At 47.7% G+C, this 26696-nt stretch overlaps 1 protein-coding gene and 1 pseudogene across 2 annotated transcripts in view; both read left to right on the top strand.

The window, feature by feature from the left end:
• Positions 1-26233, top strand: part of hmcn2 (hemicentin 2) — a gene marked incomplete at both ends in the record, with an annotated part of 68249 nt that extends 42016 nt beyond the window's left edge. Inside the window, 44 exons of the mRNA XM_083643815.1 lie at positions 71-232; positions 684-797; positions 1027-1223; positions 1336-1417; positions 1529-1660; positions 1744-1887; positions 2013-2172; positions 2629-2753; positions 3063-3246; positions 3346-3443; positions 3765-4043; positions 4140-4330; positions 4968-5049; positions 5272-5408; positions 5502-5643; positions 6230-6374; positions 6519-6646; positions 6963-7119; positions 7279-7400; positions 7489-7653; positions 7796-7903; positions 8024-8158; positions 8281-8415; positions 8616-8885; positions 8998-9188; positions 9297-9510; positions 9862-9996; positions 10613-10803; positions 12348-12429; positions 12598-12768; positions 13244-13396; positions 14549-14686; positions 15786-15907; positions 16034-16274; positions 16414-16473; positions 16606-16725; positions 16878-17012; positions 18061-18180; positions 18468-18593; positions 23855-23983; positions 24096-24389; positions 24917-25036; positions 25128-25254; positions 25852-26233. Coding sequence (XP_083499941.1) covers positions 71-232; positions 684-797; positions 1027-1223; positions 1336-1417; positions 1529-1660; positions 1744-1887; positions 2013-2172; positions 2629-2753; positions 3063-3246; positions 3346-3443; positions 3765-4043; positions 4140-4330; positions 4968-5049; positions 5272-5408; positions 5502-5643; positions 6230-6374; positions 6519-6646; positions 6963-7119; positions 7279-7400; positions 7489-7653; positions 7796-7903; positions 8024-8158; positions 8281-8415; positions 8616-8885; positions 8998-9188; positions 9297-9510; positions 9862-9996; positions 10613-10803; positions 12348-12429; positions 12598-12768; positions 13244-13396; positions 14549-14686; positions 15786-15907; positions 16034-16274; positions 16414-16473; positions 16606-16725; positions 16878-17012; positions 18061-18180; positions 18468-18593; positions 23855-23983; positions 24096-24389; positions 24917-25036; positions 25128-25254; positions 25852-26233 — 6845 coding nt within the window. The remainder of the gene's footprint in view (positions 1-70; positions 233-683; positions 798-1026; positions 1224-1335; positions 1418-1528; positions 1661-1743; positions 1888-2012; positions 2173-2628; positions 2754-3062; positions 3247-3345; positions 3444-3764; positions 4044-4139; positions 4331-4967; positions 5050-5271; positions 5409-5501; positions 5644-6229; positions 6375-6518; positions 6647-6962; positions 7120-7278; positions 7401-7488; positions 7654-7795; positions 7904-8023; positions 8159-8280; positions 8416-8615; positions 8886-8997; positions 9189-9296; positions 9511-9861; positions 9997-10612; positions 10804-12347; positions 12430-12597; positions 12769-13243; positions 13397-14548; positions 14687-15785; positions 15908-16033; positions 16275-16413; positions 16474-16605; positions 16726-16877; positions 17013-18060; positions 18181-18467; positions 18594-23854; positions 23984-24095; positions 24390-24916; positions 25037-25127; positions 25255-25851) is intronic.
• On the top strand, positions 18971-21640 carry LOC310783743 (immunoglobulin superfamily member 3 pseudogene; annotated as a pseudogene). Its single transcript has one exon. The product of its transcript is annotated as an immunoglobulin superfamily member 3 pseudogene (transcript).
• Positions 26234-26696: the final 463 nt, after the last annotated feature.

The following is a 26696-nucleotide window of genomic DNA, read 5'->3' on the forward strand; positions in this document are numbered from 1 at the left end:
TTGAGAGGACGGAGACACTGCTGCAGAATCCCTTGTAAGTGTGTAATCAAAGCCTTTTCCTCTCCTCCAGTGCCCCCTAGGGTCATCGGCCCGCACGAGGAGGAGGTGAGTGTGATCGAGGGCCACATGGTGTCCTTGCTGTGTGACGTCCAGGCCTACCCTCCACCGGAGATCACCTGGACCAGAGACGGCCAGATCCTCCAGTTCAGCACCGGCATCCAAATCCTCCCAGGTCAGATCTGGGCTGTCTGCAGCACCCAAATAGAGTGTCGCAAGGAATGAGTCCCAAAACCACCAAAGTCACCTGCGTTTTCTGGCAATCGTGATTTTTGACGATCACATTTACGCTTCAAACATCATAAAAGTGGCGTTCATTTGTGGAGATGAACACAAAGGTCTCGGTTTCATAAATTTGCGTTAACCACAGACCTTATTTCAGGCATCTAACTGAAATCCCCATACAAAAATCCCATTGAAGTCCAGACAAGCGAACCAGCGTGATGCTAACTTCTGGGCTGGCCTACAAAAAAACCATCATCCCTGCGGTACTCTATGATACTTGTGTTTTGTTTCTCACCGTCTCTGAACTTTGACCAGAACACAACAGGAGCGTCGCCTTCGTTTCCATTTAATCATATGGCACAAATATTACATTTTACAGTATCTTTTTATTGCTGTTACAGGCGGCCAGATGCTGCAGTTGCCCCGGGCAAGAGTGGAAGATGCGGGACAATATGTGTGCACCGCCACTAACTCAGCTGGCCAGGATCAAAAGAGCCTCTTGCTCAGTGTTTACGGTGAGAAAACCCACACAGTGATCTCATCTGTACGAGTCAGCAATGTGTACAGATGATCAGATCTCAAAACATCGCCTGGGAAAAAACTTATATCATCTCATAAACGACAACACCTGCAGGCAACAGAGCAGCTGTAACAGTGGGATGGTTGAGGGGTGAATCACAGCCATTATAGATGAATCACGTTGAGGTCATCATGCCTCCTTTGTCTGAATGTACAAACCGACAGTGTTGCCCAGCCTCAAGCCGCGTCTGGACTCTGAGTCCGAGGTGCTGACCCCTCAGGTGGGCTCCTCTGTCACCCTGCGCTGCGAGGCCCGCGGCGCCCCTCAGCCCGACGTCACGTGGTACAAGAACGGCCTGCAGCTGGCTCCGGGGAACGGGCTGAAGGTGGATCGCCACCAGCTGGAGATCATAGGAGTTCAGGTCACTTGTTATTTTTATTTTTTTTAAATATTTGCAGGCTTTAGAATGCTGCAATAAAAGAAAATACAATTATTTTTTTTATTTTTTGCTAATGTTCCTTTCTGCTCCCTAGGTGGCGGACGGTGGCACCTACACCTGCAAAGTTTCCAATGTGGCTGGACAGGTGGACAGGACATTCAGGTTGACGGTTCATGGTGAGAAGAATGCCTCTATTGTGTTCTCACGTACAGTAACGCTATCACAACTGCCTCCAATATTTAGTCATCAGTATATATTTTTAATCATAACATAATTAACTTCCACAGTTCCCCCTGTCCTGGACGGGCCTCTCCAGGAGTCCCTGATCCAGACCCTGGGCTCCCATGTGACGCTGCTGTGTGAGGCCTCGGGGGTTCCTGTGCCCAGCATCGCCTGGCTCAAGGATGGCACCCCTATTGGTAAGAGGAAGGGAATGATTAGGGACAAATTGTTATTTCCCATGTGTGAAAGCTGGTGTAAGTCAATATGTTTGCTTTTCCAGAGAGCAGTCTGCATTGGCAGTGGTCTGTTCGAGGCAACAGGCTGGAGCTGGGGCCTCTCACTCTGTCTCATGCTGGGACGTACACCTGTATGGCCAAGAACGGCGAGGGAGTAACACAGAAAGACTACACGCTCACCGTGCAGGGTAACAATGTTATTTGCAATCTGAGCAATAGCAGATACACACAACCTGTAAATGATCCATCTATGGGCAAATTCATTTGAGTAGTATTTAACAGTCATCTTTGTCCCATGATACTGACTTCTTAGTATCGCCCACCATCCTGGACTCCAGCCACCCATCTGACCTGAGTGCTCCCATGGGAGAGGAGCTGACCCTGGAGTGCAGAGCCACTGGAATCCCCGCACCCCAACTCAGCTGGCTGAAGGATGGAGTGACTCTAGAGGGATCAGACACCCAGCACATAGAGTAATCCTCTCTCATTCACAGTCCCCTGTAAATGCATACATCACTGGATGATTGTATTAGTTTGTAGTAGTAATCATAATGTACTTATTTATGCGTGCGCGCGCGTGCGAGTGCGTGTGTGTGTGTGCGTGCGTGCGTGCGCGAGTGCGTGCGTGTGCGTGCGTGCGTGCGTGTGTGTGTGTGTGTGCGTGTGCGTGCATGAGTCTGGGTGTGTGTGTGGGTGTGTGTGTGTGTGTGCGTGCGTCTGGGTGTGTGTGTGTGCGTGCGTCTGGGTGTGTGTGTGGGTGTGTGTGTGTGTGTGCGTGCGTCTGGGTGTGTGTGTGGGTGTCGGTGAGGGATGGTGATGGTGATGGGATAGGAACCCTGGTTGGACAAATAAGAGCCTGGTTTGGATTAGGGCCGGGGCAAAGGAAAATGTAATATAACAATGTGTTGTGTGTCTTTGACATTCGGCAGTATAACCCCAGATGGCAGCACCTTAACCTTACTGAGGCTAAGTCCCAAGGATTCTGGGACATACACCTGTCTGGCTGTCAGCCCTGCTGGCCAGGAGAGCAAAATCTACAGCCTGTTTGTACTAGGTCAGTTTAAATGTTTAATGCTGTTTATAATAATAATAATAATAATAATAATAATAATGATAATGATAATAATAATGATAATAATAATAATAATAATAATGATTATGATAATAATAATAATAATAATAATAATAATAATAATAATAATAATAATAATTAATAATAATTGTATTATTGCATTTATATAGTGCCTTTCTAGATACTCAAATTGCTTTACACATCAGCTATCACGGTATAGAGTTGAGGACTGAATAATGTGGGATGATGAGGTGGATTTGATTGATTTTGATTCAATCTGATTTTTCACAGTCCCCCCATCTATCTCTGGTGAGACCACTGCCCCCAGAGAGGTGCAGACCACGCAGGACAGTGTCGTGACCCTGGAGTGCCAGGCAGCAGGGAACCCCCCACCCCAGATCAGCTGGCTGAAGAATGGGCGCCCCCTGCTCCTCTCTCCCCGGACACGCCTCCTCTCTGGTGACTCTGTGGTCAGGTCAGTTAAGATATAAAGATGATTCATAAACAGGGTGATGTGTCCAGAAGTGTTCAACTGAGGTGATGTTGAGTGTTTTTCCCCTTCATTGTCTATTAGGATTTCTCCTGTGCAGCTGTCTGATTCTGGAGTTTACACATGTGTGGCGCGCAGTCGAGCTGGACTCGCCGAGCTCAGCTATGATGTCCAGGTCCAAGGTACTGACCCACCTCCAAATCATCATCTTATCATTAGCACCCTAGTAGAATTAAGCCCAATTCAGGTCCACAGCAGGAGGGTTTTGCTTATAAGATTTCTACAATTTGTTTTGTTGGAGTAGTCACCTCAGCTCTTACAAAATGACTTAAAAAAAATTAAAAACAAATTATCGTATTTTTGAATAGATATAAGGTAACTTGTTGAGAGCTTGGCTAATAGTGACCTTAACCTTAATTGGATCCTCTGTAATTTAGAAATGTAAAAGTTGATGATGTTCCCCAACATTACTGTACACACTGACGTGCATGTGTGCTCTGCAGTGCCCCCCGGTGTGGACCATGTGGAACCAGTGGAGCCAGTCACAGTGGTCCAGGGGTCCTTGGTGACGTTGACCTGTGAGGCGCGGGGCGTCCCCCCTCCCACTCTGACGTGGATGAAGGACGGCCAGCCGCTGTCCCTCCACCGCAACCTGCTGCTGGACGGTCAGGAGACGCGGCTGCAGCTGCCCGACGTGGGGCCCTCAGACGCCGGGCTCTACAGCTGCGTGGCCAGCAACCAGGCTGGAAGCAGCACCAAGAGCTTCAACCTCACTGTGCTCGGTAATCGCAAAACCTTGAGATTGAGATTCTTTTTTTGGGTCGAGTCATAATTAACTGCTTGAACGAATGCTGTAAACATCATGCTTTCTAATCCAGAGCCTCCAAAGATATCCAGCTCCAGCTCGCCGGAGGAGCTGACCATAGCGGCTAACAGTCCACTGGAGTTGGAGTGCTCTGCAGCGGGGGTTCCCCCTCCCACCCTCAGCTGGCTCAAAGATGGCCGCCCCTTGGAAGGGACTGACATTGTACAGCAGGATGGACACTTTGTCAGGATTAGCAAAGTTCAGGTAAAACCTACAGTATTTGATCATAATCGGCAAGTTGAAGCTGCACAAGGCAAGATCCTTGTTTTAATCAGCCTGAATGACAAATTGGAGCTGTAACAAAAGGGGAGTGTCCCATCTCCCCTACTGTACTTGAGACCATGTAGATTTGCTTAATTTGCCCAAATTAATTTCAGGTGTTTTTAAGGTCAAGGTGCAAACTGTCTCAGCAAGGGAGAAATCCTGCCACTCGGGGCGCCAAATTGTGAAGTTAATGCAGCGTAATGCAGCTTTAGCATGTGTTTAAAGGCTTTGAACTTGTGCCATACATGGTTTTGATTATGTAGTGATTCATTGAATTGGAAACATTTTTTCAATTTTATTGCCTGAACCTTTCACACAAGGGCTGATAGCTCATGACAGCACGACATGAGGTTTACTCGTAGTTTGAGACTACATTTTTTATGACATTTGTAATGTATGACTTTGGCATGAGACAGACTTGCATTTTGAGTTATGAAGTTGCAAAAATAGCTCTTCAATATCAAATTCAGCTGGCCAAAAGAAGTAAAGGATTGAAGCTTGTAACAGTATCACCCCCTGCTGCTGTAGCATTGTTATGGGAGAAGCACTCCACATGATGAATGTGGTCTTTTTGAAGGTGGAGGATGCGGGGCTGTACACCTGTTTGGCAAGCAGCCTAGCTGGAGAGGATGGACAAAACCACTGGGTCCGGGTCCAAGGTGACGCACACTGTTCTGCCACATTGTTGCACATTGTTCATTTGAGAGGAAACCCCTCATCTATGAGTCAAGTCAACCACACAGGGATACTTTGTCACATTATGATCTGGGTGCCATTGTTTTGATGGGTGCATTCTTCATGATCGGAGATTTGCACCGTAAGGTCACCTAAATGAAGTCCGCCCCCTGATAATCAATGGTCGTATTACTTTGTTGTTCCAGTGCCACCGACCCTCCTTGGCTCTGGTGATGTGAGGACCGTGGCAGTGCCATTCAAGGGACACGTCACCCTGGAGTGCCTGGCGGACAGTGACCCCCCTCCTGATATAGAGTGGTACAAGGATGATGCCAAACTGCAGGTATACACAGGGACAGGGGAAGCAAAAAGCTAAGATGTGCACTGTGAGTATGTCCTGTCATGTGACTTTCCTACCATTCCCCCATTGTGTCAGCTGGGCGGTCGTATCCAGCGGCTGGCAGGGGGCCAGTACCTGGAGATACAGGAGGTCAGGACCGAGGACAGCGGTCAGTACAGCTGCGTGGTCACCAACATCGCCGGAAGCAGCAGCCTCTTTTTCACCGTGGAGATTCTCTGTGAGTCAACCATACAGAGAATACAAGCAAATGACTAAAGTCAAGTTTATTTGTATAGCCCTCATTCACGAGCATGTCTAAGAGGGCTTTACAGAGAGTGTGCCTAGCTAGGTGTAGCTAAGCACGATCAATAAGCAGGATTTGAACAATCTTATATTAGAGGGAGAGAGAGGAGGGGGGAGAAGGGGAGTGAGAGAAGCGAGAGAACGGAGGGAGAAGGGAAGGAGACAAGAGAGACAACCGAACAAACAGGGTATACTCGGGCTGGGCGATACGGTTGAAATCAATATCACGATAATCAAAGGGTCATTCTCAATACCAGTGTATATCACAATATGGTTCATGTAAGCACGTAAACATGTTGCCCCCCACCAGTGATGTAGATCCACCCTTAGATCTAGTCCCATTCATAGTCAATGTCACCCCCTAGTGGCACAAACTCAACATTACAGTGATCGGAGACCGATCCATTATATCCCCTTTTGATGGGGGACAAAAATAGTTTAATTGAAATTATTTGATCAAAGAAGGTTCTACAGGTTTGTCACAAAGCCTTACATGAATATGTCACTTTCTACTCCTCTAGTGCCACCGGTTATAAAGGAGAGCAGTTCAGTGGTGATAGCACACATCAGCCAGGATGCGGTTTTACCTTGTGAAGTTGAAGGAGACTCTTCTCCTACAGTCATGTGGAGGAAAGATGGCTTCCCTGTGATTCAGGATAACAACAAGTAGGTCCCAGCCTTTTGGGTTTTGCATGTTTCTATGATCAGGTATAATACATTCACAATATCATAACTTTTACCAGGTCTTACGGGGGGAGAACTGCTTTTCCCAATATTCTGTCCACTCAGTATTTTGTGTATGTGTTTCAGATTTACCATGCTGTCAGAGGGCTCCTTGCGTATACATGGGGTTCAGCTGAGTGACGCCGGTCGATACTACTGCACTGTGTCCAACCAGGCTGGCTCAGATCACCGGGGAATGGACCTGCGGGTGTTTGGTAAATACAGCGCTCAGAAATAAAGAGTCCCCTTCAAAAAATCTGGCAGCGTTTCCTCTGTAATTTTATTTAACTGGGGAAATTAGCGGTAATTTAAGTTTTGATCGCACATCTGTGAGAAAGCGATGACTTGCAGTGCTTAAACAATTTGCCGGGCAATAAAAACATGAAGGGAAAACTGGCGAAACTGTCCTGTCATTTGAACTTCACATTTTCTCAAAGCGGTAATGGTAATTCTCTTACTGTGGTGAAGCAGTAAAAAGATACAGCGCGGCTCACATGTCTGTCCAGCTGAATCTGTGCTCTCTTCCATTAGTGGGTCCTTCCATCAGCCCGGGCCCGTTCAATGTGACGGTGACCACAGGGCTCCGAGCTGTGCTGAGCTGTGAGACCACAGGTATACCGCCCCCTACAGTCTCCTGGAAGAGGAACGGCACTCCGTTAGACATCAACCAACAGCCTGGCGCTTACAGGTAAAGATGGAGCTGTGGATGCACCTCTGAATAGACGATGTGCATGTGTGCTATACAGCGCAGATCAGCCCCCCACACACACACACACACACACACACACACACACACACACACACACACACACACTTCATAGTAGCACAATTGTGCTTTTCTGTCCAGGTTACTGTCTTCTGGGTCCCTGGTCCTTTCCTCACCATCCAATGAGGACGAGGGTTACTTTGAATGCACGGCTGTCAACGATGTGGGAGAGGAGCGCAGGGTCATTGAGGTCCTCCTGCAAGGTATTGATTGCCTTGCTTTGTCCAGTCAGCAGACTAAATAGGGACGCACTTCAAATGATTTCATTGATTTTCTTTCTTCTTCTTGTAGTCCCGCCATCGATTGAGGATGATGTCACGGCAGTCACCGCTGTGAAAATGGCGCCTGTGGTGTTGCCCTGCCACGTCCAGGGCCGCCCTCAGCCCACCATCACCTGGACCAAGGGCGGAGCCAAACTGGGCTCCAGAGGAGGGACTTATCGTGTCCTGCCCACCGGTAAAGACAGCTTTTCTACATTTTTTAGATTGAGCTTTCTAGGGGCCATTGACACAACATGGTTTCGTGAAAAAAGGCTAAAGCCTTATAAGGAGTATAGAGTTTTTGCTTGTGTGATATTATAGAATGCATTTCTGTTTAGGGGTGTTGGAGATAACTGCTGCTGTTCCAAGTCATGCCGGCAGGTACACCTGCTCAGCCCGTAACCCAGCTGGAGTCGCCCACAAGCACATCACTCTCACTGTGCAAGGTGCGTTCTGAAGTTGCTGTACTGTAGGCAAATGTGCAATAGCTTATCTGTCGGAATGCTTAATGGTAACCATGGAAACTCACTGTGCACAACATCGTCTATGTCCTTTCTTGCACTTAGAGCCCCCAGAGATTAGGCCAATGGCAGAGGAAGTACAAGTGGTGCTGCATCATGGGACTGTTCTCTCCTGTGAGGTTCAAGGCTTCCCCAGACCCTCCATCACCTGGCAAAGAGAGGGCGTTCCCATAGCAGCAGGTAACAATATGAAATAATAATAACTCTTATTGCCCATGCTCTATCAAACACATTTAGTATAAACACATCGCTACTCTAGTGTACATGCTGCCACTGACTCGATTGTCACCGTTGCATCCCAGGTCACAGACTGGCTGTGCTTTCAAATGGAGCTCTGAAGTTCTCTCGGGTCACCCTGGGCGATGCGGGGACCTACCAGTGCCTGGCACAGAACGACGCTGGCGTAGCTGTGGGCAGGACCAAGCTAGTCCTGCAAGGTAACGTGGAGTTTCATTTGAGCTCGCCTAAGGGAAGAAAATGGTGAATACTGAATTCAGTGTCAGGACAGCATCACATAGCCAGAAAGTTATGGTGGAATGTATACATGTATCTGTGTAGAAATATGTAAACAAACAAACACAAATGAGTTTTTAAAACAGTCATGTTGTCATTTTGTGAATGGATGATGTTTCTCCAGTTCCTCCCGTGCTGAGCGTGCCTCGTGTGGAGTACACTGCTGTGCTCGGGCAGCCGGTCAGTCTGGAGTGCGGCGCTGACGGGCAGCCCCAGCCTGAAGTGAGCTGGCACAAGGAGAGGAGGCCCGTGGTGGAGGGCGCTCACGCGCGAGTCTTTGCCAATGGAACCCTGACAATTACTGCCACCCAGCGCAGCGACGCCGGCCTGTACACATGCACTGCCAAAAACCTCGCCGGCCGAGCCAGCCACGACATGAGGCTGCTTATTCAGGGTGGGTCGATAATCTTTAAAGGTCCGTTTTCCGCTTGCGTAAAGGTTGAATAGAACACGTTTAGGGTGAATGGTGATATCAACGAACTCATAATAATGATCTCCTGTTTCAGTCCCGCCCATGATTCCTGCTGGGCAGACAGAGCTGTCGGTGGTCCAGGGCTTCCAGGCCTTGCTGCCATGTGCTGCTCAGGGCTCGCCAGAACCCAGAGTATCATGGGTGAAAGATGGCGCCGCTGTGCCCAACCGTCCAGGCAAATTCACCGTCCTGCGATCAGGGGAGCTGATTATTGAGAGGGCCGAGGTTAGCCATGCCGTGATTCATAATTCATCATCGCTTCAGTGCCGTCTTTTTGCAGAGGTTTGGGTATAAATCAATATATTCTGATTCTGATGGTCTCCCTCACCACAGCCAGGGGACGGCGGTGTGTTCACCTGTGTAGCCACCAATGCAGCAGGCTCTGTGAGACAGGACATCCGCCTGTCCGTCAACATGAGGCCCGCCTTCAAGGAGCTGCCCGGTGATGTCACTCTGAACAAAGGCCAGAGTCTGGCGCTGTCCTGCCATGCCCAGGGGACACCTACTCCCATCATCTCCTGGAGCGCCAACAACAGTCCCCACGCAGGTATAGTCCACATTTTATTCTGGTTGTTTCACGGGAATAGTTGCACAATACTTACAAATACAGCCCAAGTACCAAATTCTGACCAATGACTGTTTCGTTACTTTCTAAATTCATGCACCATAGAGGACAACAACTTGTGTTGATTGCGTCAATTTCTGTAAGTAAATAATGTGCTCTTAGATGACTTTTGTGCTTTAGGATGTGCTCCAACCTTTGAGTTTCCACTGTTGGTGTGTTATTGTGATACTGTGCTGTTTGGTATTGTGATAGCATTGTTATTGTGACAGCTGTTACTCACTTGCATTGATTGATCTGAACATTATTGATCACAGTGGTCTCTCTCTCTCCCAGGTGCCAATGTCGACGAGGCCGGCCGCAGCTCCTTGGTCATTGAGAATGTGACTATGAGCGATGCGGGGACCTATGTGTGCATCGCAGAGAACAGTGTGGGCTCCATCCGGGCACTCTCCTTCGTCCGCATCAGAGGTGAGCAGCAGTGTTGTTGGGCAGTAGTAAAGTAACACGTTAGTAACACGTTAGTAAAGTAACACGTTACTGTCATTTCATTACTCTCCCCAGTAACTGGTAATGTAAGGGATTGCAATTTCCAAGACATGTAATTATATCACAGTTCCTAATCCACGTAACTTCAAGTGACTGCATTACTTTCTCCAGCGCTGTGGAGATAGTTCTGGCTATGCGAGACTAGACTACTGCGTTGCCAGGACGCGGTTAGTTTTTTGTCCTAGGTAGGCAAAAACATAAGGGGAAAAAAGTGTGCAGTTTGACTGATTGTGACTCCTCCAATAAAGTGGATTCAGATCTAAAAGGAGCTGGCAAGACAGGGTGTTCGTCACTTTGGGGTAGGGTAGGGAAAGTAATATAGTAATGTAAAAGAGTAACATAACTAATTACTTCTGATACCAAGTAATAAGCAAAGTAATAAAGGAGTAACAAGTAAGTTATTACATTTTCTGAGTAACTTCCCCAAAATGAGTGAGCAGCACTGTCAACCATCACTCAAGGCCATATATGTAACCTTCCACATATTCCACATTATGCGTTGAATAATGATGATATACTCTGTGGCTTATGTCTCCAGAGCCTCCAGTGTTGAAAGGCGAGGCCCACACGTCTCAGACAGTCACCCAGGGCGGCACTGCTATGCTGGACTGCCCCGTCCACGGAGACCCCAGTCCTGTGCTCCGCTGGCTGCGGGATGGAAGACCCCTCCTCCGTTCCCACCGACTGCAAACCCTCCACAACGGCTCCGTGGTTATCTACAGCATCACTGTAAATAACACAGTTCACTTAGCCACACCCTCTTTATCTTACCATTTACAAGCAGTCGCCCTCTCCCTAGAAAATGATTACGCTTCTTAAAACAGTATACATACAGAAAATACATTTGACATTATACACAAATAATCATAATAAAAATGTCATGGAAGAACAATGGCGCAGGATTCGGGTGTGTACAAAAAGCCCATCCAAGTTTCATCTGCAGTCCCCTTGGGTGGAGGAACAGTGCGTGACCGTCCCGCGGCGTCCTGCTCCCAGCTAAATCAGATTGGAAGCAGTTCAGTCAGAGAAGCTAACAGCATTAGCAGCGGCGGGAGGAGAGGGACAGAGAGCTGGATGTTGCCAGACTCAGGCCTCTTTTCTCTAGCCCGTAACCTTGTTAAATGTCTAAGTGCTGCTGTCATTGCAGCTGAGGCGTTCTCACAGACAGATCACTCTCCTTCCCACCGACTGCTCGAATGCAAAATTTCCTCTCTCTCTCTCTCTCTCTCTCTCTCTCTCTCTCTCTCTCTCTCTCTCCCTCCCTCTCTCTCTCTCTCTCTCTCTCTCTCTCTCTCTCTGACCCGATAATGACTATTATGACAAACAATTTCATGGAATAAACTCAAGACGCCCTGAAGAAAATGTCAGCTTTCCAGCATGAAAATGTTAAGCAAGCATGTGTACGTTCTTGGACACCCTTTCCTCCAAGAGGTCTAAATGACAATGACAATGACAATAGACCTTTCTCACGGGGGCCATTTTGTGTCGAAAAGGCAGGGTAAACACTAATGAGGGTTTCCAACTTCCATGATTGGAATTTGGAAACCCTCATTAGTGTTTTGCTTGCACCTGTGTTCCACCCCAGGACTCACCTTCTCCCGGAACACTTCTCCAGCCTGAAGTGGCTCAGAGTGGAGGAGAGAGTAAAACAGATAAAGTTGTGCTTGGTCCACAAAATCATGCACAATGCGGTCCCTAAATACCTCCAAAAATACTTCACCAAGGTCAGTGATGTTCACAGCTACTCCACCAGAGGAAGCTCCCACAACATTGTTCCCGTCAAATTCAAGAGCTGCATGGTTAAAAACTCCTTTCTATACTCGGCAGCTCTGCTGTGGAATGGCCTACCCGATAGCCTGAAGCTGACTGACTCCTTGAGCACTTTTAAGTTAAAAACTGGCTTATGGCCAATTGCACATCAGGGTAAATATAAATGTATTCTTAATTTATTTTAGACAGTCTGATGGTTTTAAGTTCTTTAATTACGTCTTATTTTTAGGATTGGTTCTTTTATTTAAATTGATGATTTTGATAAATCTGTTTTTAGTTTTTTAAGTAGGTAAAAAATTTCATAAAGGACGGTATGTATTTTTATGTATAAATGTCTGTTTTTATGTTGCTTGAACTGTATGTCTGAGACCAAGGACCACAATGAAAACAAGTCCTCGGACTTTATTGTGTTTTTATCCTTGATGTTGATGGCTGCATGTATTTTATGTTCCATGTATTCATCCAAACATTGAATAAAATCAATCAATCAATCAATCAATCAGGCTGGAGATGCAGGGGAGTACCAGTGTGTGGCCGAGAGTGAAGCCGGAGTAGCTGAGCGGACCATCACCCTTAAAGTCCAGAGTGAGTTCTGTGCTTAATCGATCCACGCTTCTGTCTCCATCTCATCTCTCTCTGCATCACATTTAACACGTGTCATCATCACTGTTTTAAAATAACAATAACGATTATGAAAGAAAGTAGCCGGGTATTATCAATATAAAATAAGTTAATTATCCTTTCATGACGCAGTCAACGGAGGCTACTCTAACTGGGAGGAGTGGGGCCCGTGCAGCAGCGCCTGTGGCCAAGGGTTCCAAGAGCGAGTCAGACTATGCAACAACCCAGAACCGGCCAATGGGGGGCGATCGTGCGACGGCCCCAGCATCGACTCTAGGAAGTGTCACGCTGGTCTCTGCCCAGGTACGCTCGTTCTTCACTTCACACGGGCGGCGTTGATAATATGTTCATGTCATCGCCTCAGGGTGTCATAGTCATTACGGATACCAGCTCATATCCTCGGCAAGGTGAAATGAAGGAGGAGCTATTTATATGCATCCCCACATCCTGTGTGCCATCGAATGCCCTTGGAATAGTATACATGAGTGCACAGAATTATTCTGAATGTTACTTTGGAAACAGCTTTCATGGACCACAAATACCGATTTATATGCCTCAGTAGTACCTGGATATAGCACATTTCTCATAATAAAGACATGGGGTTATTGCTGTTATTGAAGAAATGGGATGGGATTTACTGTATGTGTACATGTACCAACTCAGAAATGGAAAACCTGGGTGACTAATAATATTCACGTGCATGTAAACGCGTTAAGTAAATGGTCAAATGGTAAATAAGTGACTATGCTGACCACTCTTTGTGCTTGGTGGCTGACAGGGGAGGCGCCGCGTAAGGCCAGGGGCAGCCTGATAGGCATGGTGAATGAGAGGGAGTTTGGTGTGTCCTTCCTGTCGGCCAACATTACGGACAATATGGACGATGGGACCAGCACTCTGCAGGCACACCTGGACAACATCCCTCCCAGTGTGGGTGAGTATACGCATGTTATACAGTACCAGCCAAGTCGATATCTCTACACTGTGTACATTTTGTCTGGGGAAAAAAAGGTTAAATAATTCTGCCGCTTCTTTTCATGAAACCATTTTTAGTCTGAGGCTAGTGTGTTGTTGTGTATATAAATTGAGTGTACACAATAGGACAGTGCACTCTTTCTTCCACCTTTTTAGACTGATAAATTAATCTTTCAGACTTAAATCTATACTATAAAGCTGATATAACGTTAAGTATTGGTAAGTGGTACGAAAGCATCATTTAGTGTTTCTATGAATGTTTTTATGAATACCGTAAATTCCGGACTATAAGCCGCACCGGTGTATAAGCCGCACCTGCAAAGTTGACAATTTTTTTCTTATATAAGCCGCACCGGACTATAAGCCGCGGGTGTTTTAATGCTTTTTTTTTTTTTTTTTTTTTTTTTGTGTTTTGTGTTTTAATGTTTAATTACCATATGTAAGGGTTCATGCACAGAGGGGATTGTCGGGAAAGAGATGGCTGTTTGAGGAAGCTCCCATTTATTAACATTTCAACAAAACAACATAACACAACACCACCTGTGTTGTTTTTTACAGTGCACACAGTGTCATACAGTGTGGTGAAAAGAGGGCAAGAGAGGAAATTAAAACTTATTATAGTTATATAGGATTTATAGTTAGAAAGAGTGCTAAAAAAGAGATTTTTTTTTTTTTTTTTTTTTTTAAATCCATAGATAAGCCGCACCGTTATATAAGCCGCAGGGGCCAAAAAAGCCCAAAAAACGGGAAAAAAGGTGCGGCTTATAGTCCGGAATTTACGGTATATGAATATATAACAGATTTTAAATATAACTACATATATGTTTGCCTTATTATAACCAGCTGGAGGTTATAGTTTATCCGGCTTTAATTTACCACTACTGTGCATCCTTGAATAGACTGACAGATGAATCTGTTAGTGATTCTACTCACTAAATTCACTTCAGTCAGGGGACTTTAAAAGACTTGAGACGAGTTGGGGCATGAATCGTGCAAACAGGGCTGTGGTATTTGAGATAATATGGTCGTAATATTATTACATAGGGTCATAGACAGTGTGTCTCTATATGGTACTGTGAGAGGGTGGAGCTCTGATGCTGTTCTGTTGCAGGTCCCTTGCTGCGGGTGCTTGTGTCTGTGTTTGCACCCATCTACTGGAGCACCGTGCTGCAGAGCGGAGCAGCCAGGAACGGCTACTCCTTCACCCAGGGCCAGTTCAGACAGGAGTCCCAGCTGGAGTTTGAGACCGGTCAGCATTACACCCAGCATACATACAGTACATTTTCACAGATAACATCCTATCAGGCTACTAGCATTAATCTGAGTTAAGAAGACAGAGTTTTAGTTCTGTAGATTCATAAATTTAATTATTTAATAGAGCTGATCTAACCAGGTTTATTTCTTTTATCCCTTGGAAATGGTGAAGTATTAGTCCCTGGTACTGTACTGTAGTTCAAAACCTCATGCTATTTTAGGTCATATTTCATGTATATTTTACCATTTTTCTTCACAAATCTGCCAGACTTGACCACATACGTTGCTTACCACTTCGCTTTTAGAGCCACTACAAGTTGCCATTGTTTCACTTTTGAGATAATTCTGGCCTGGTCAACTATATCACTATGATGTAGAGCAGGGGTGTCAAACATACGACCGGGGGGGCAGCCCAGAACCAGCCCGACTTTGCAAAGTGTGAAAATTGCACTGAGAAGTCCTTCAGTTACATCTTTCAAGCTCGGGGATTTGACACCTGATATTGATGCACTTGTGAAGGCTAAGAGGTAGCAGGTTTCAGGAGCAAGTTACAATATGAAGTAGCCTATTCATGTTTTCTGTATTCATTACTAAATAATTGTTCAACTATTTTCAATACCCTTGAATATAGAGAAGAATTGCACAGGTGCTGTCAATTGCATAGTTAGAGAGTAGATTTGATATGATAGGCCTATGGTAGCTGAGAGAACCTTATGTGAAAACGTGTTCTTAGAAAGTACCTGTAGGACTCATCTTCACCCTAAAAGACGTGTTGTTGTTGTTTATACGTTATTATGCATTGATTTTGTTTGGCCCACTTGAGACCAAATTGGATCCCATGTGGCCCGTGGACTAAAATGAGTTTGACACCCCTGAGAGAGAGTCCCAGAGCAAAAAGGATCCATGTGTTCCAGGGACACATGACTGATTTTGGTCTCTGTGTTATCATGCAAACATCACAAAAATGTGGTGTATTCCTTTGTCTTTTCTTTTGTAGTTTACAAAATAACCAGCAGATGGCATTGCTCTACATTGACATTCATAATATGAGTTTCATGACATGCTCTCCTGTAATTGTAACTATTTTCAACCAGGGGAGATCCTTCGTTTGACCCACGTTGCTAGAGGCCTGGATTCTGAGGGAGCTTTACTCATTGACATCGTAATTAACGGATTTGTCCCTCCTTCATTATCAACGTCTCATCTGAGTCTGCAGGTATGTTTGCTGTTGTCACGGTTACCCCAAACAAAATCTCAATCAAAGTCTCTCAAGATCAGAAGTTGTTGCTCAGATAAACTCCTCGTCAGCTCCTCTGACCCCATTGCAATCTGTGCCCTGCAGGAGTTTGACGAGTCATACGTGCAGACAGGCCAAGGGCAGCTGTACTCCTGGTCATCCCAGGCCCACCACAGAGGGGGGAACCCCATGGTGCTGCGCTGTAACCACAGCATTATTTACGAGGACCAGGAGGAGCGCCAGGGGCCCTTGCTCCAGCTGCTGAAGGTGTCCGGGATGAATAGCGTCTACAGCATGTTCACTCTGAGCTTGGACTTCCACATCACTGCTGGCCTTCTCATACCAGGTCTGAGGGGAGAAGAAATGATCCAACAGTTTGCTGACCTTTGACCTAACCATTCACTATCACTAGACCACAGGATATGTTGGATGTGGATGTTGGAACAGCTAATAAACCGACTGAACATAGTTGTCTTTGTTTGTAGATGGTAACGGAGAAACATGCCCCAAAGGTTTCATCCTGGACACAGCCTCCTACTGTGCTGGTAGGCTCCCTCTCTTTTTGTCTGTTTCTTCTTCTGTATTTTTTGGCAACATTTTCACTTTAAAGATAATGAGTCATGAATAATTTATCAAATGAGTAAAACATTTTTTTTTAAATGGCCTATCATCATCAGATGAGGATGAGTGTGCAGCCCAGTCTCCCTGCTCGCACTCCTGCAACAACATCATGGGAGGCTTCTCCTGTGCCTGTCCGTCTGGCTTCACCATCTCCACCGAGTCCAACACATGCCAAGGTCAGACAAAACCCATACAACGACATTCATACTGTATCTACATGTACATGACATGTCGGCGGCATATTTCCGCTACCCTAATTCCCAGCTGTACAAGATGAGGATGTGAATCTTGCTTTTGGCTTCACGTTTATGTCTCTCTCCCCATGCAGATATCGATGAGTGTGCCCAAGGCTCCCACATGTGCCACTACAACCAGCAGTGTGTCAACACAGTGGGCACGTACCGCTGCCAGGCCAAGTGTGGCCCAGGCTTTAAGCCCAGTGCCATGGGAGCCAGCTGTGAAGGCAAGCCTCTTAACACTGTGCATGGATGCATAACAACTTTTACACTCTAGTTGTGGGCTTATATACTCTACTAGTGGACCCCCGTGGGAGTTGGACCCCCCCCCCCCCCCCTGGGAGTTAGACCCAGGAGTTATAACCCGTTCAAGACAACTCGGACCACCTGGGAAAAATGGGTTCCGACCTGTAAAAAGTGAATTGAACGGTTGTCCAGGCCGGAATTACAGCTCGGAAATTCGGGCATCATTCAGAGCTCCGCTTTGTCAGAGTTGACGTCATATCCACACATCTCATCCAAAATGTGTTTTTTTTTTCATTTTATTCTGTTTATTTGGCAGGGACAGTGTGCATGTACATTAATCATTCTGAGTAAAGAACAAAGAGATGCCTTGCACCAGATTATAGCTTCAAGCTAATTTACATCTGTAGTCCCTGATAGGGCACCATAAAACAAAATACATACAGTCAAACATGGGGCACCATAAAAATGCCAAAGAAAATCAACAGAAATGCTGATAATTCAGCGGGCAACAATTGCATTACCACCTCCACTTGCCAGAACCCTCCTTGGTTTTTCCCAGGGTTTTCCCTCCGACAGGGAAGTGCAGCGTGAACGCAAGCGGACGCTCCGAGATGAAACCTCCGGTGGTCCGAGTTGTCATGAATGCGGTAGACGCAACCCAGTCTGCTCAGCCAGGAAGGATGACATCACTGATGACATCATTACTTGAGTAACATCACATCATTAGGTAATTAGGGCAATTACCTAATTAGAAAATCCGGCTCCATCAGGTCACATGCACGGTCGGGTGCTCTTTACACTCCCTGAGAGTTTCAGCCCAATCGCACATAGAATGGCATAGCTGTGGCTGGACAAAGTTCTGCTCACGCACTCTTCTTCTTCTGTGGTGTTTTATGGCAGTTGCCATCCTTTATGTTGCTTTACCGCTTCCTGGATTTATCCATCCACTGTTTCCCCACATTCTGTCCCCCTTCTCCCTGTGGTGTCTCGTGTATGGATGAAGGCTGATCTGTCAGTGATGTGTTTCAGATGTGGATGAGTGCCAAGAGTCCTCTCTCTCCCCGTGCCAGCATCAGTGTCTCAACACCCTGGGCTCCTACCGCTGCATCTGCCACCCTGGATACCAGCTCTCAGGACACCGCTGCATTGGTCAGTCCACTAACTTGCATTGGTTATAAAGAACCAAGTTGTCAAATGTATCTTTTTGAACGTGTGTAGAAATGCTAACAACAAATGCTAATTTCCTGTCTACAGTATGTATGTTTTTAGTGTTAGATTAAATTAAGACATGGACATTCAAATGAATTCAAAGAAATTGAATTATATTGTGTAGTGTATCAGTCTTAGTCATTGCTGTTGTTGGACCACACCTTGCCACCTAGTTGACTGGGGATAAAAGACAATAGATAACAGTTCTATTGCTTGTCCATTTACAGACATCAATGAGTGCATGAGAAACGTGTGCCCGGGTCACCAGCAGTGCCGTAACACAGAGGGAGGATACCAGTGTTTCGACAGCTGCCCGGCCGGCATGACCAAAGCAGAGAATGGAGCCTGCACGGGTTAGCACTGTCATACCTGATTTCTTATCCACCTTATCTTCTGAATTTTGAGAAACACTAGCACTAGGAATTACACTTGTTTGAGATCTGTTGATGTGACTGGTGTGATGATATCTAAGTCTATTTTATTTTTTACACATTATCATCACCATCATAATTAAAATTGCCTAAGTGGGTCACGATTTGGGGGCAGTGTCTGTTAGTCATGACATAATCAGTGATGTCATAAATCAGTGTGATTCATCAGTGATGTCATAAATCCTTCCTTGCTGAGGCTATATAAGTAGAGGAAGTATAGCCACTGTCACTGTCAAAAACACAAGACATCGCCTCCTCACCAAGGGATTATTGGAAGTAAATCTGCGGGGCAACACACAATGGGAACCAGTGCGTTCCTTATTGCCTGTGTGCTGCTTGCTGGTGTTGCCATGGCTCAGAGAGTGGTGACAGTGCCGAGTGGGCCACTGATACGGGCAAATGGCTCCCACGTGACCATCTGGTGCAAGGTGACTGGCTACGAGGAGGGGGTGAAGCAGGACTTTGAGTGGTCCATGTACCTCTCATTGGCGGATGTGCCTTACAAGAAGATCAACATCGTGAGCACGGCTGAGTCAAACTATGTAGGCGCCAGCGCCAAGTACGCCCAGAGGGTGGACAGGAAGGAGATCTATGTGGAGAGGCTGAGCCTCGACTCGGCCATACTGCACATCAGCAAGGTGCAGACCAGTGACCAGGGCCTGTTTGAGTGTTACACACCCAACACAGACAGCCAGTACCTGGGCTCCTATGGCGCACGCACCAACCTCACGGTCATCGCGGACTCGCTGACAGTCACGGCTCCAGCCCAGACCCTGTCCAAGATGGAGGGTGACACGCTGCAGCTGCCCTGCGAGGTGTCCCGGACCACCCTGCAGCACACTCACCTGTCAGTGGGCTGGTACCTGCGCTCCCCCGAGGATGCAGCCACGCCCCCTCAGAAGGTGCTCACCTTGTCCAGGGACTTTGTGCTGAACTCCAGCAGACCGTACCGACAGAGGATGGCTGCGGGGGACCTGAGGCTGGACAAAACCACTGCCACCTCCTACAGGCTGACAATTGACAAGCTGCAGCCGATGGACCAGGGCTTGCTCTACTGCCAGGCTGTCGAGTGGATTCAGGACCCAGATGGCAGCTGGTTCACCATGACCCGCAAGCAGGGCGACAAGACCCGGCTGCACATTCAGCTCACTGATCGCGACTTCAGCATCCAGGTGAGCACGGAGCGGCAGTCCTTAATGGCCGGTGATCCGCTGGAGCTTCGCTGCACCATCGAAGCCCAGAATGTCCCCGAGCGTTTCTTCTCGGTGTCGTGGGTCTTCAGCAGCTCGTCGGTGGCCGTGGTGGGCCCCAGCGCCGTGCCTGTCCTGGGAGCCGACTATGTGGCCCGCGAGGCGGCCGGTCACATGACCGTACGTAAAGAGAGCGCCAACGTGCACCTGCTCAAGCTGCAGCGCCTGCTGCCCAGGGATGCTGGGAAATACATCTGCCACGTGACAGAGCTTGAGAAGACGCCCACGGGAGACTTCATCGACCGCAGCAAGAGGTCCCACGACGTTCAGATCACAGTCCAGCTGCTCAAGAGTAACATCACAGTGTCGCTGTCAAGTAACTCCTTGCAGGCCCTGGAGGGCGACGTGGTCCAGTTAACCTGCTCGGTTCATTCCACCACAGGCCCGCTGTCTGTGTCCTGGAAGTGGACGGACAAGCAGGCAACCAGGCCGGCGCAGGAGGTCGCCTCCGTGGATCGGGATGGCACCGTACGGCACCACGCCACCTCCTACAGAGAGCGTGCCAGCTACGGGGAGATCCGGGCAGAGAGGGTGGGGGCCGACACATACACTCTCTCCCTGTACAACACCTTGCCCGGGGACGAAGGCCAGTACCACTGCACCGCCATCGAGTGGCTACAGATCGGCACCGAACCAGAGCTCAGGTGGGACAAGATAGAGAAGTCAGCCACCAAGATGGTCACCATCAAGACTGTCGAGTCCTCCTTCAACGTGAAGGCCTTGTCGCGGAAACCCAGCTTGACTTCTGGAGAATCCTTTGACCTGCAGTGCATGGTCAAGCCCCGCCACAACCCCCGCGTCCTCACCTCCGTCACCTGGCGCTTCAAGCCATCAGGCGTGGTGGGGGCCGACGGTGAGGGCCAGGGGGAGTTCAAAGACCTGGTGACGTTCACCCACGAGGGCACGCTGCAGTGGGGGGAGCAGTCGCTGGGACGTGGCATCCGCACCACCGTGGATCGCTCCCACGCCAACACGATCTACCAGCTGTCGATGATGCGGGCGGGGCGTCATGAGGCGGGCACCTACCAGTGTTCCGCCGTCCTGTGGAGGAGGAACTACGACGACAGCTGGAGCAGAGTAGCCAATCGTACCTCCAACCTGCTCGGCATCAATATCCTCCAGCCAGCAAGTAAGCTCCGAGTTCAGAAGACCAACCACTCGCAAGCGTACCTGGAGGACAGCCGCGTGAGGATCAACTGCGCCATCACCTCGCAGACCAGCACCGACTCACAGCACGCCGTGCTGTGGTACGTGTGGCGCGCGGAGGGCGGCGAGGCAGACGAGCTGCTGCTGAAGATCGAGCGCTCGGGGGCGATCGAGTACGGCACCTACGCTGACGAGGAGAGGCTGCGGCGGCGCGTGCAGGCGGAGCGGCTGTCGCCCCACCTCTACGCGCTGACGCTGAACAGGGCGGAGAGCAGCGACTCGGGGGCCTACTACTGCCTGGTGGAGGAGTGGCTGAGCGAACCGGACGGCACCTGGTACAAGCTGGCCCGGGAGTCTTCAGGGTTCACTCATGTTGTGGTCCGACAGCCAGAGGGGCTACAGGTGCAGTCGGTGGTGTGCTCCAACGACTCCCTCTTCTACTTTGTCTTCTTCTACCCCTTCCCTATCTTCGGCATCCTCCTCATCGCCGTGCTGCTGGTGTGCTACAAGAACCGCGGCAACAGCAAGAGCCAGGATGTCAAGAGCGACGCCCCCGTGCTGTGGGCTACTTAAAGAGCCTCACTTCAGCTACTCACCCACCTGACTGGACATTTTACATTACATTACGTCATTTGGCAGACGCTTTTATCCAAAGCGACTTACAATAACACACTTTTTGTCAGCAATAGAGCAATCAACTATGGAGCACAGTCTATGACAACTACAAATCCTGAAGGAACAGTGGTACGAGTTTTAGTTTCGGATTTTTTTTTTTTTTTTTTTAATAAAGAGAGAGAAAGAAGAGAGAGAAAGAAGTTAGATCAAGAAGGGCCCAGGTGGAGCCTGAAAAGGTGAGTCTTTAGTCTTTTCCGAAAGATCGGCAGTGATTCAGCAGTCCTGACCGAAGGTGGCAGCTCGTTCCACCATTGGGGTGCCAGGGAGGAGAAGAGTCGAGATCGGGATGAGCGACTTTTGAGCGCCCGTAGCGAAGGAGGAGCGAGGCGCCCTGTACTGGTGGAGGAGCGAAGGGAGCGGTGAGAGGTTTGGAACCTGACCATAGATTGCAGGTACAGGGGAGCTGACTGGTGTACTGCCCTGTAGGCCAGTACCAGTGTCTTGAATTTGATGCGAGCTGAGATGGGAAGCCAGTGGAGGTCCCGGAAGAGGGGAGTGACATGAGAGAATTTGGGTTGGTTGAATACCAGACGGGCTGCAGCGTTCTGAATGAGCTGAAGCGGTCGGATGTCGGTGGCAGGTAGGCCAGCCAGGAGCACGTTGCAGTAGTCCAGGCGAGGGACGATAAGTGACTGGACCAGGAGTTGAGTCGCTTCTCTTGTGAGGAAGGGACGGATTTTGCGGATGTTGTAGAGGGAGAACCTACAGGAGCGTGCTGTCGCAGCTATGTTGGCAGAGCAAGACAGCTGGTTGTCGAGGATCACCCCAAGGACCCACCTGCACCCTGGCTCTGTAGACTAGGAAGGGCCCACCCCCACCCCTCTGCCCTGAACACCACCATGCCAGGGAGGGGATCTGGACCATACAGTACCCGTCTTATCACTGCTGTGTTGAATTTGTCAATCAATAAATTGATCAGTTTAGATATTTCCAACCCTGGTGGCTGCCTGTTTTATGTTAACAACAGCTTGTGTATGTGTGTACTTGAGTGTGTCTGAATGCATTGTTTGTAAGTCACTGTTCATGGTGTATGTAATCTTGACGTGTGTTTTTTAATCTCTATCTATCTATCTATCTATGTATATATTATTATTATGATTTTATATTTCATTCAGTATGGGAGCTAGGGCTGTCTGTCTGTTTCTCTGTCCCTCACATCATCAGTGATGTCATGAATCCCAGTGATGTCACAATGCCTATGTATGACATCACTGATGACATCAGTCACTGATGATATCATCAGTGACATCATCACTGAACTATAGCCTTGTGCGTGTGGGTAATTCAGTGATGATGTCATTTATGACATCACTGAAGATGTCATCAGTGGGACAGAGAGACAGACAGACAGAGACCTAGCTCCCATTTATATACTGATGATGATGACGACAATGGAAGCAAGTCCCGGATGTTTTTCCCCGACAATTTTAATACTGGTGTATGCGTTTTTATCTGTTCATTGTGTATTTTTAACATCCGTCTAATAAATTCATTAATTCATTCATTACAAAATTTGATCAACTTGATTTAAAAAATATTATTGTTTTGTGTTACAAATGACTATTACAATATTAAAATTCTTAGATCACAACATGCTGAATATTTTTCAGATATTGATAGGGAAAATTTTAAATTAGCCTTTATTTGGACAATCACTAGTTAATATATTCATATACATTTTCATTTAAGTTACACATAGTTATTGTACATCCATAGACAGACGTCATATTCAGATAGCGTACATTTGCGTACATTTGCAGCTCCTCTCTACAGTATCTCACACTGTGCCGTCACTGTGTCACTGTGTCCTGTACAGAGCCAGAATAACAGATAGGTTGTCTGCAGATTAGCCTTCAAATGTGCATCAAGACAGATATAATCTGATGTGTGTCCTATAAGTATGTTTGACTTTCTGTTCATTGGATGTAAGCCTGTGTATCCATTCATGAATATACTGTACAAGAGTGCATTGCATCTCTTGGCCAAGATCTACTATGTTAAAACATCATTTAAGATGGCTTCGGACTCCTGGCTCCATCTTTTGATCACAAGTGGTTTTCTTCAAGTGGTTTGCTGTTCACCTTTTGGCTGTCAATTTCTATTCTATAACAGATATTGACGAGTGCCAGGATGGAAGTCACATGTGTCGCTACGCTCAGATCTGTCAGAACACCATTGGAGGTTATGGCTGTATTTGTCCCAGAGGCTACCGATCTCAGGGAGTAGGCCTCCCCTGTCTGGGTAGGATAACCATCTGTTCCATAATACACTGTACTGCACCTATGAAATTGTAATTCACCACCACACAGGGGAAATGACAATTAGAGCTTTGAGTCTCGTTTTTGCCTTGCAGACATCGACGAGTGCCTTCAGACGCCGAGCCCTTGTGCCCACCAGTGCCGCAACGTGCCCGGCAGCTTTAGGTGCACGTGCCCTCCCGGCACGGTGCTGCTCGGGGACGGGCGCTCTTGTGCCGGATTAGAGAGAGGCCAGACTTTCACCAATGGGACCCGCGTCAGAGGCAGAGTCCGCCCACAGCTGGTGTCGTCTCTAGGCAGGCCCATCCTGTCCCGTACCCACGGAGTGTCCCGCATCACCCGACAGAGCTGTCCCCTGGGATACACCAACAGGGACGGCACGTGTGTTGGTGAGTGCTTATCAAAACTTAGCAAATCAATCAATCAATTTTCTATTTATATAGCGCCAAATCATAACAAGAGTTATCCCAAGGCGCTTTACAAATAGAGCAGGTAGGAGACCAGGCTCTTTATTTTAGACCCAACAATTGAAACAATACTCACACGCACTGGCGATTTTACTGCAAGGTCATGTGGCAATTGAAACAATTACCCAACAAGAGCATGCACTTATCCAGTCTCTCTTTTAACATTACAAGGCTATTATCTCTTATCAGGTTATGGTCTGTGGATATAGCAAAATATGGAAAAATCAGAATAGCTAACATGAATAACAAACAAATAAAGTATTTTACTGTATAACTGGTTCGCCGACAATCTAAAACTATGGTTTAGGTGGGAAGTTATGAACCGGGGATGAGTTTTCACCCCGCTCCTTTTCTTCTTCTCACTCATCCATGCTTCCGTTTGCATCTAGAATGCAAATCAAAATACATGCAAATGTTCCCCTGATTGTCTCGCTTACCTCCTCATGCAGATGTGGACGAGTGTGTGCTGAGAAAGCCGTGCCAACACGAGTGCCGAAACACCATTGGCAGTTTCCAGTGCCAATGTCCCCCGGGTTACCAGCTGTTGCCCAATGGCAGGAGCTGTAAAGGTAAAGATCTCACCCGACTGTGTTCTGATGGATTCATCCTCCCTTTACGTTGTTATAGCTAAGACACCTGGTCCTCTCCCTCTGCCTCTAGACATAGACGAGTGTGCAGTACAAGGCATCCAGTGTGGACACAACCAGATGTGTTTTAATACCCGCGGGGGATACCAGTGCCTGGACACACCCTGCCCTGCATCCTATCAGAGGGGAGGAAGCCCAGGGTAAACTTGCTTGTCTAAGTGATTTGAAAGAGGGGAAAAGAGGCATAGCGTGGAGCTTCATAGTGCTGCAGTATTCATGGTGAAAAACATAGTAGCCCTGTTCGAAACCGGTCCCTATTACAGAAATAGTAATAGGACTATATAGTGTGTTGGCCATTTTGTACTATAGTGTCCGAATTCCTAACTGTTAATTTGATTCACTGTATAGTCCACTATAAAATACCCACAATGCACGCAATTTCTAGTGGACAGCAAAATGTACCCTACATTTTCTCCCATATGCCACAATGCAATGCGGTCATGTTTACCAAAGCAGAAGAAGAATGAGGTAGTGTCCGAAACTGGTTTGATCGTTCCCTATATAGTTCACTATTATGGTAAACACCACATGGGGAATAGTGAGGGAGTGAATGAGTGAACCATTCCGAACACAGCTATTGTGTGGGTGACACTGCGGTTTCCTGTTTCCTGTTTAAAGAGGGGAAAAGATGCATAGCGTGGAGCTCCATAGTGCTGCAGTATTCATGGTGTGTGTTTTTTTTTGGAAAAACATATTGTGTGGGTGACACTGCGGTTTTCCTGTCGACCTTTCAACAGGACGTGCTATCGGCCCTGCTCTCTAGACTGCACCGCAGGGGGCTCTCCGCTGCTCCTGCAGTACAAGCTGCTCACGCTCCCCTTCGGCATCCCGGCCAATCACAACGTGGTGCGACTGTCGGCGTTCTCCGAGTCCGGGGTCCTGCAGGAGCGCACGTCCTTCGCCGTCCTGGAGCAGGAAGGGGAGAGCGGGGGGGCGATGGTCCCGGTGTTTGGCATCAGGGACGAGGCGGGCAGGGGCATCATCTTCACCCTGCGGGCCCTGGACAGGTCGGGGCTGGTGCGGCTCAAGGTGCAGGCCACCACCCTGTCGGCTCAGGGCCGCATCACCTACCAGAGCATCTTCATCATCTACATCTCCATCTCCACGTATCCCTACTGAGCCCATATTGCTGTTTAACAGCTGACTCTGCCCCCTTTAGTGGCCTCTGGATTCATCTCGCCCACCAAGTCCCCAATGCCTGGAAGCCTGGGAGACATATAGGCCAATGCAAAGACGCTCTAAAAGAAATCACAAGCTAAGGCAAACCGTGGTTTTTCAATGGATTTCATGGAGATGTGTGTACCCTGAACTGTGACTGAAATGAAGTTGTGGGAACAGTTTTGTAAAAGGAGCAGGTTTGGTTGAATTAATTTCACAGCAGTGCGTCATCTACGAGACAGCTGAACTGAACTGATCAACCAAACAGAACATTTGAGTTGTGTTCATTTCCAGAACACTATATAATCATTTCTTTTGGGGGGGGGGGGGGAGAAGAAAACAGAAAAGAAAGGAAAAAAGGAGCTCATCTTTCAAATCAGTATTTGTCCAATTAGGAGGATGCAGTATGTCGTCAGCCAAGCAC

This window comes from Poromitra crassiceps (genome assembly GCF_964638095.1).
Source record: "Poromitra crassiceps genome assembly, chromosome: 10".
Classification (NCBI taxonomy): Eukaryota; Metazoa; Chordata; class Actinopteri; order Beryciformes; family Melamphaidae; genus Poromitra; species Poromitra crassiceps.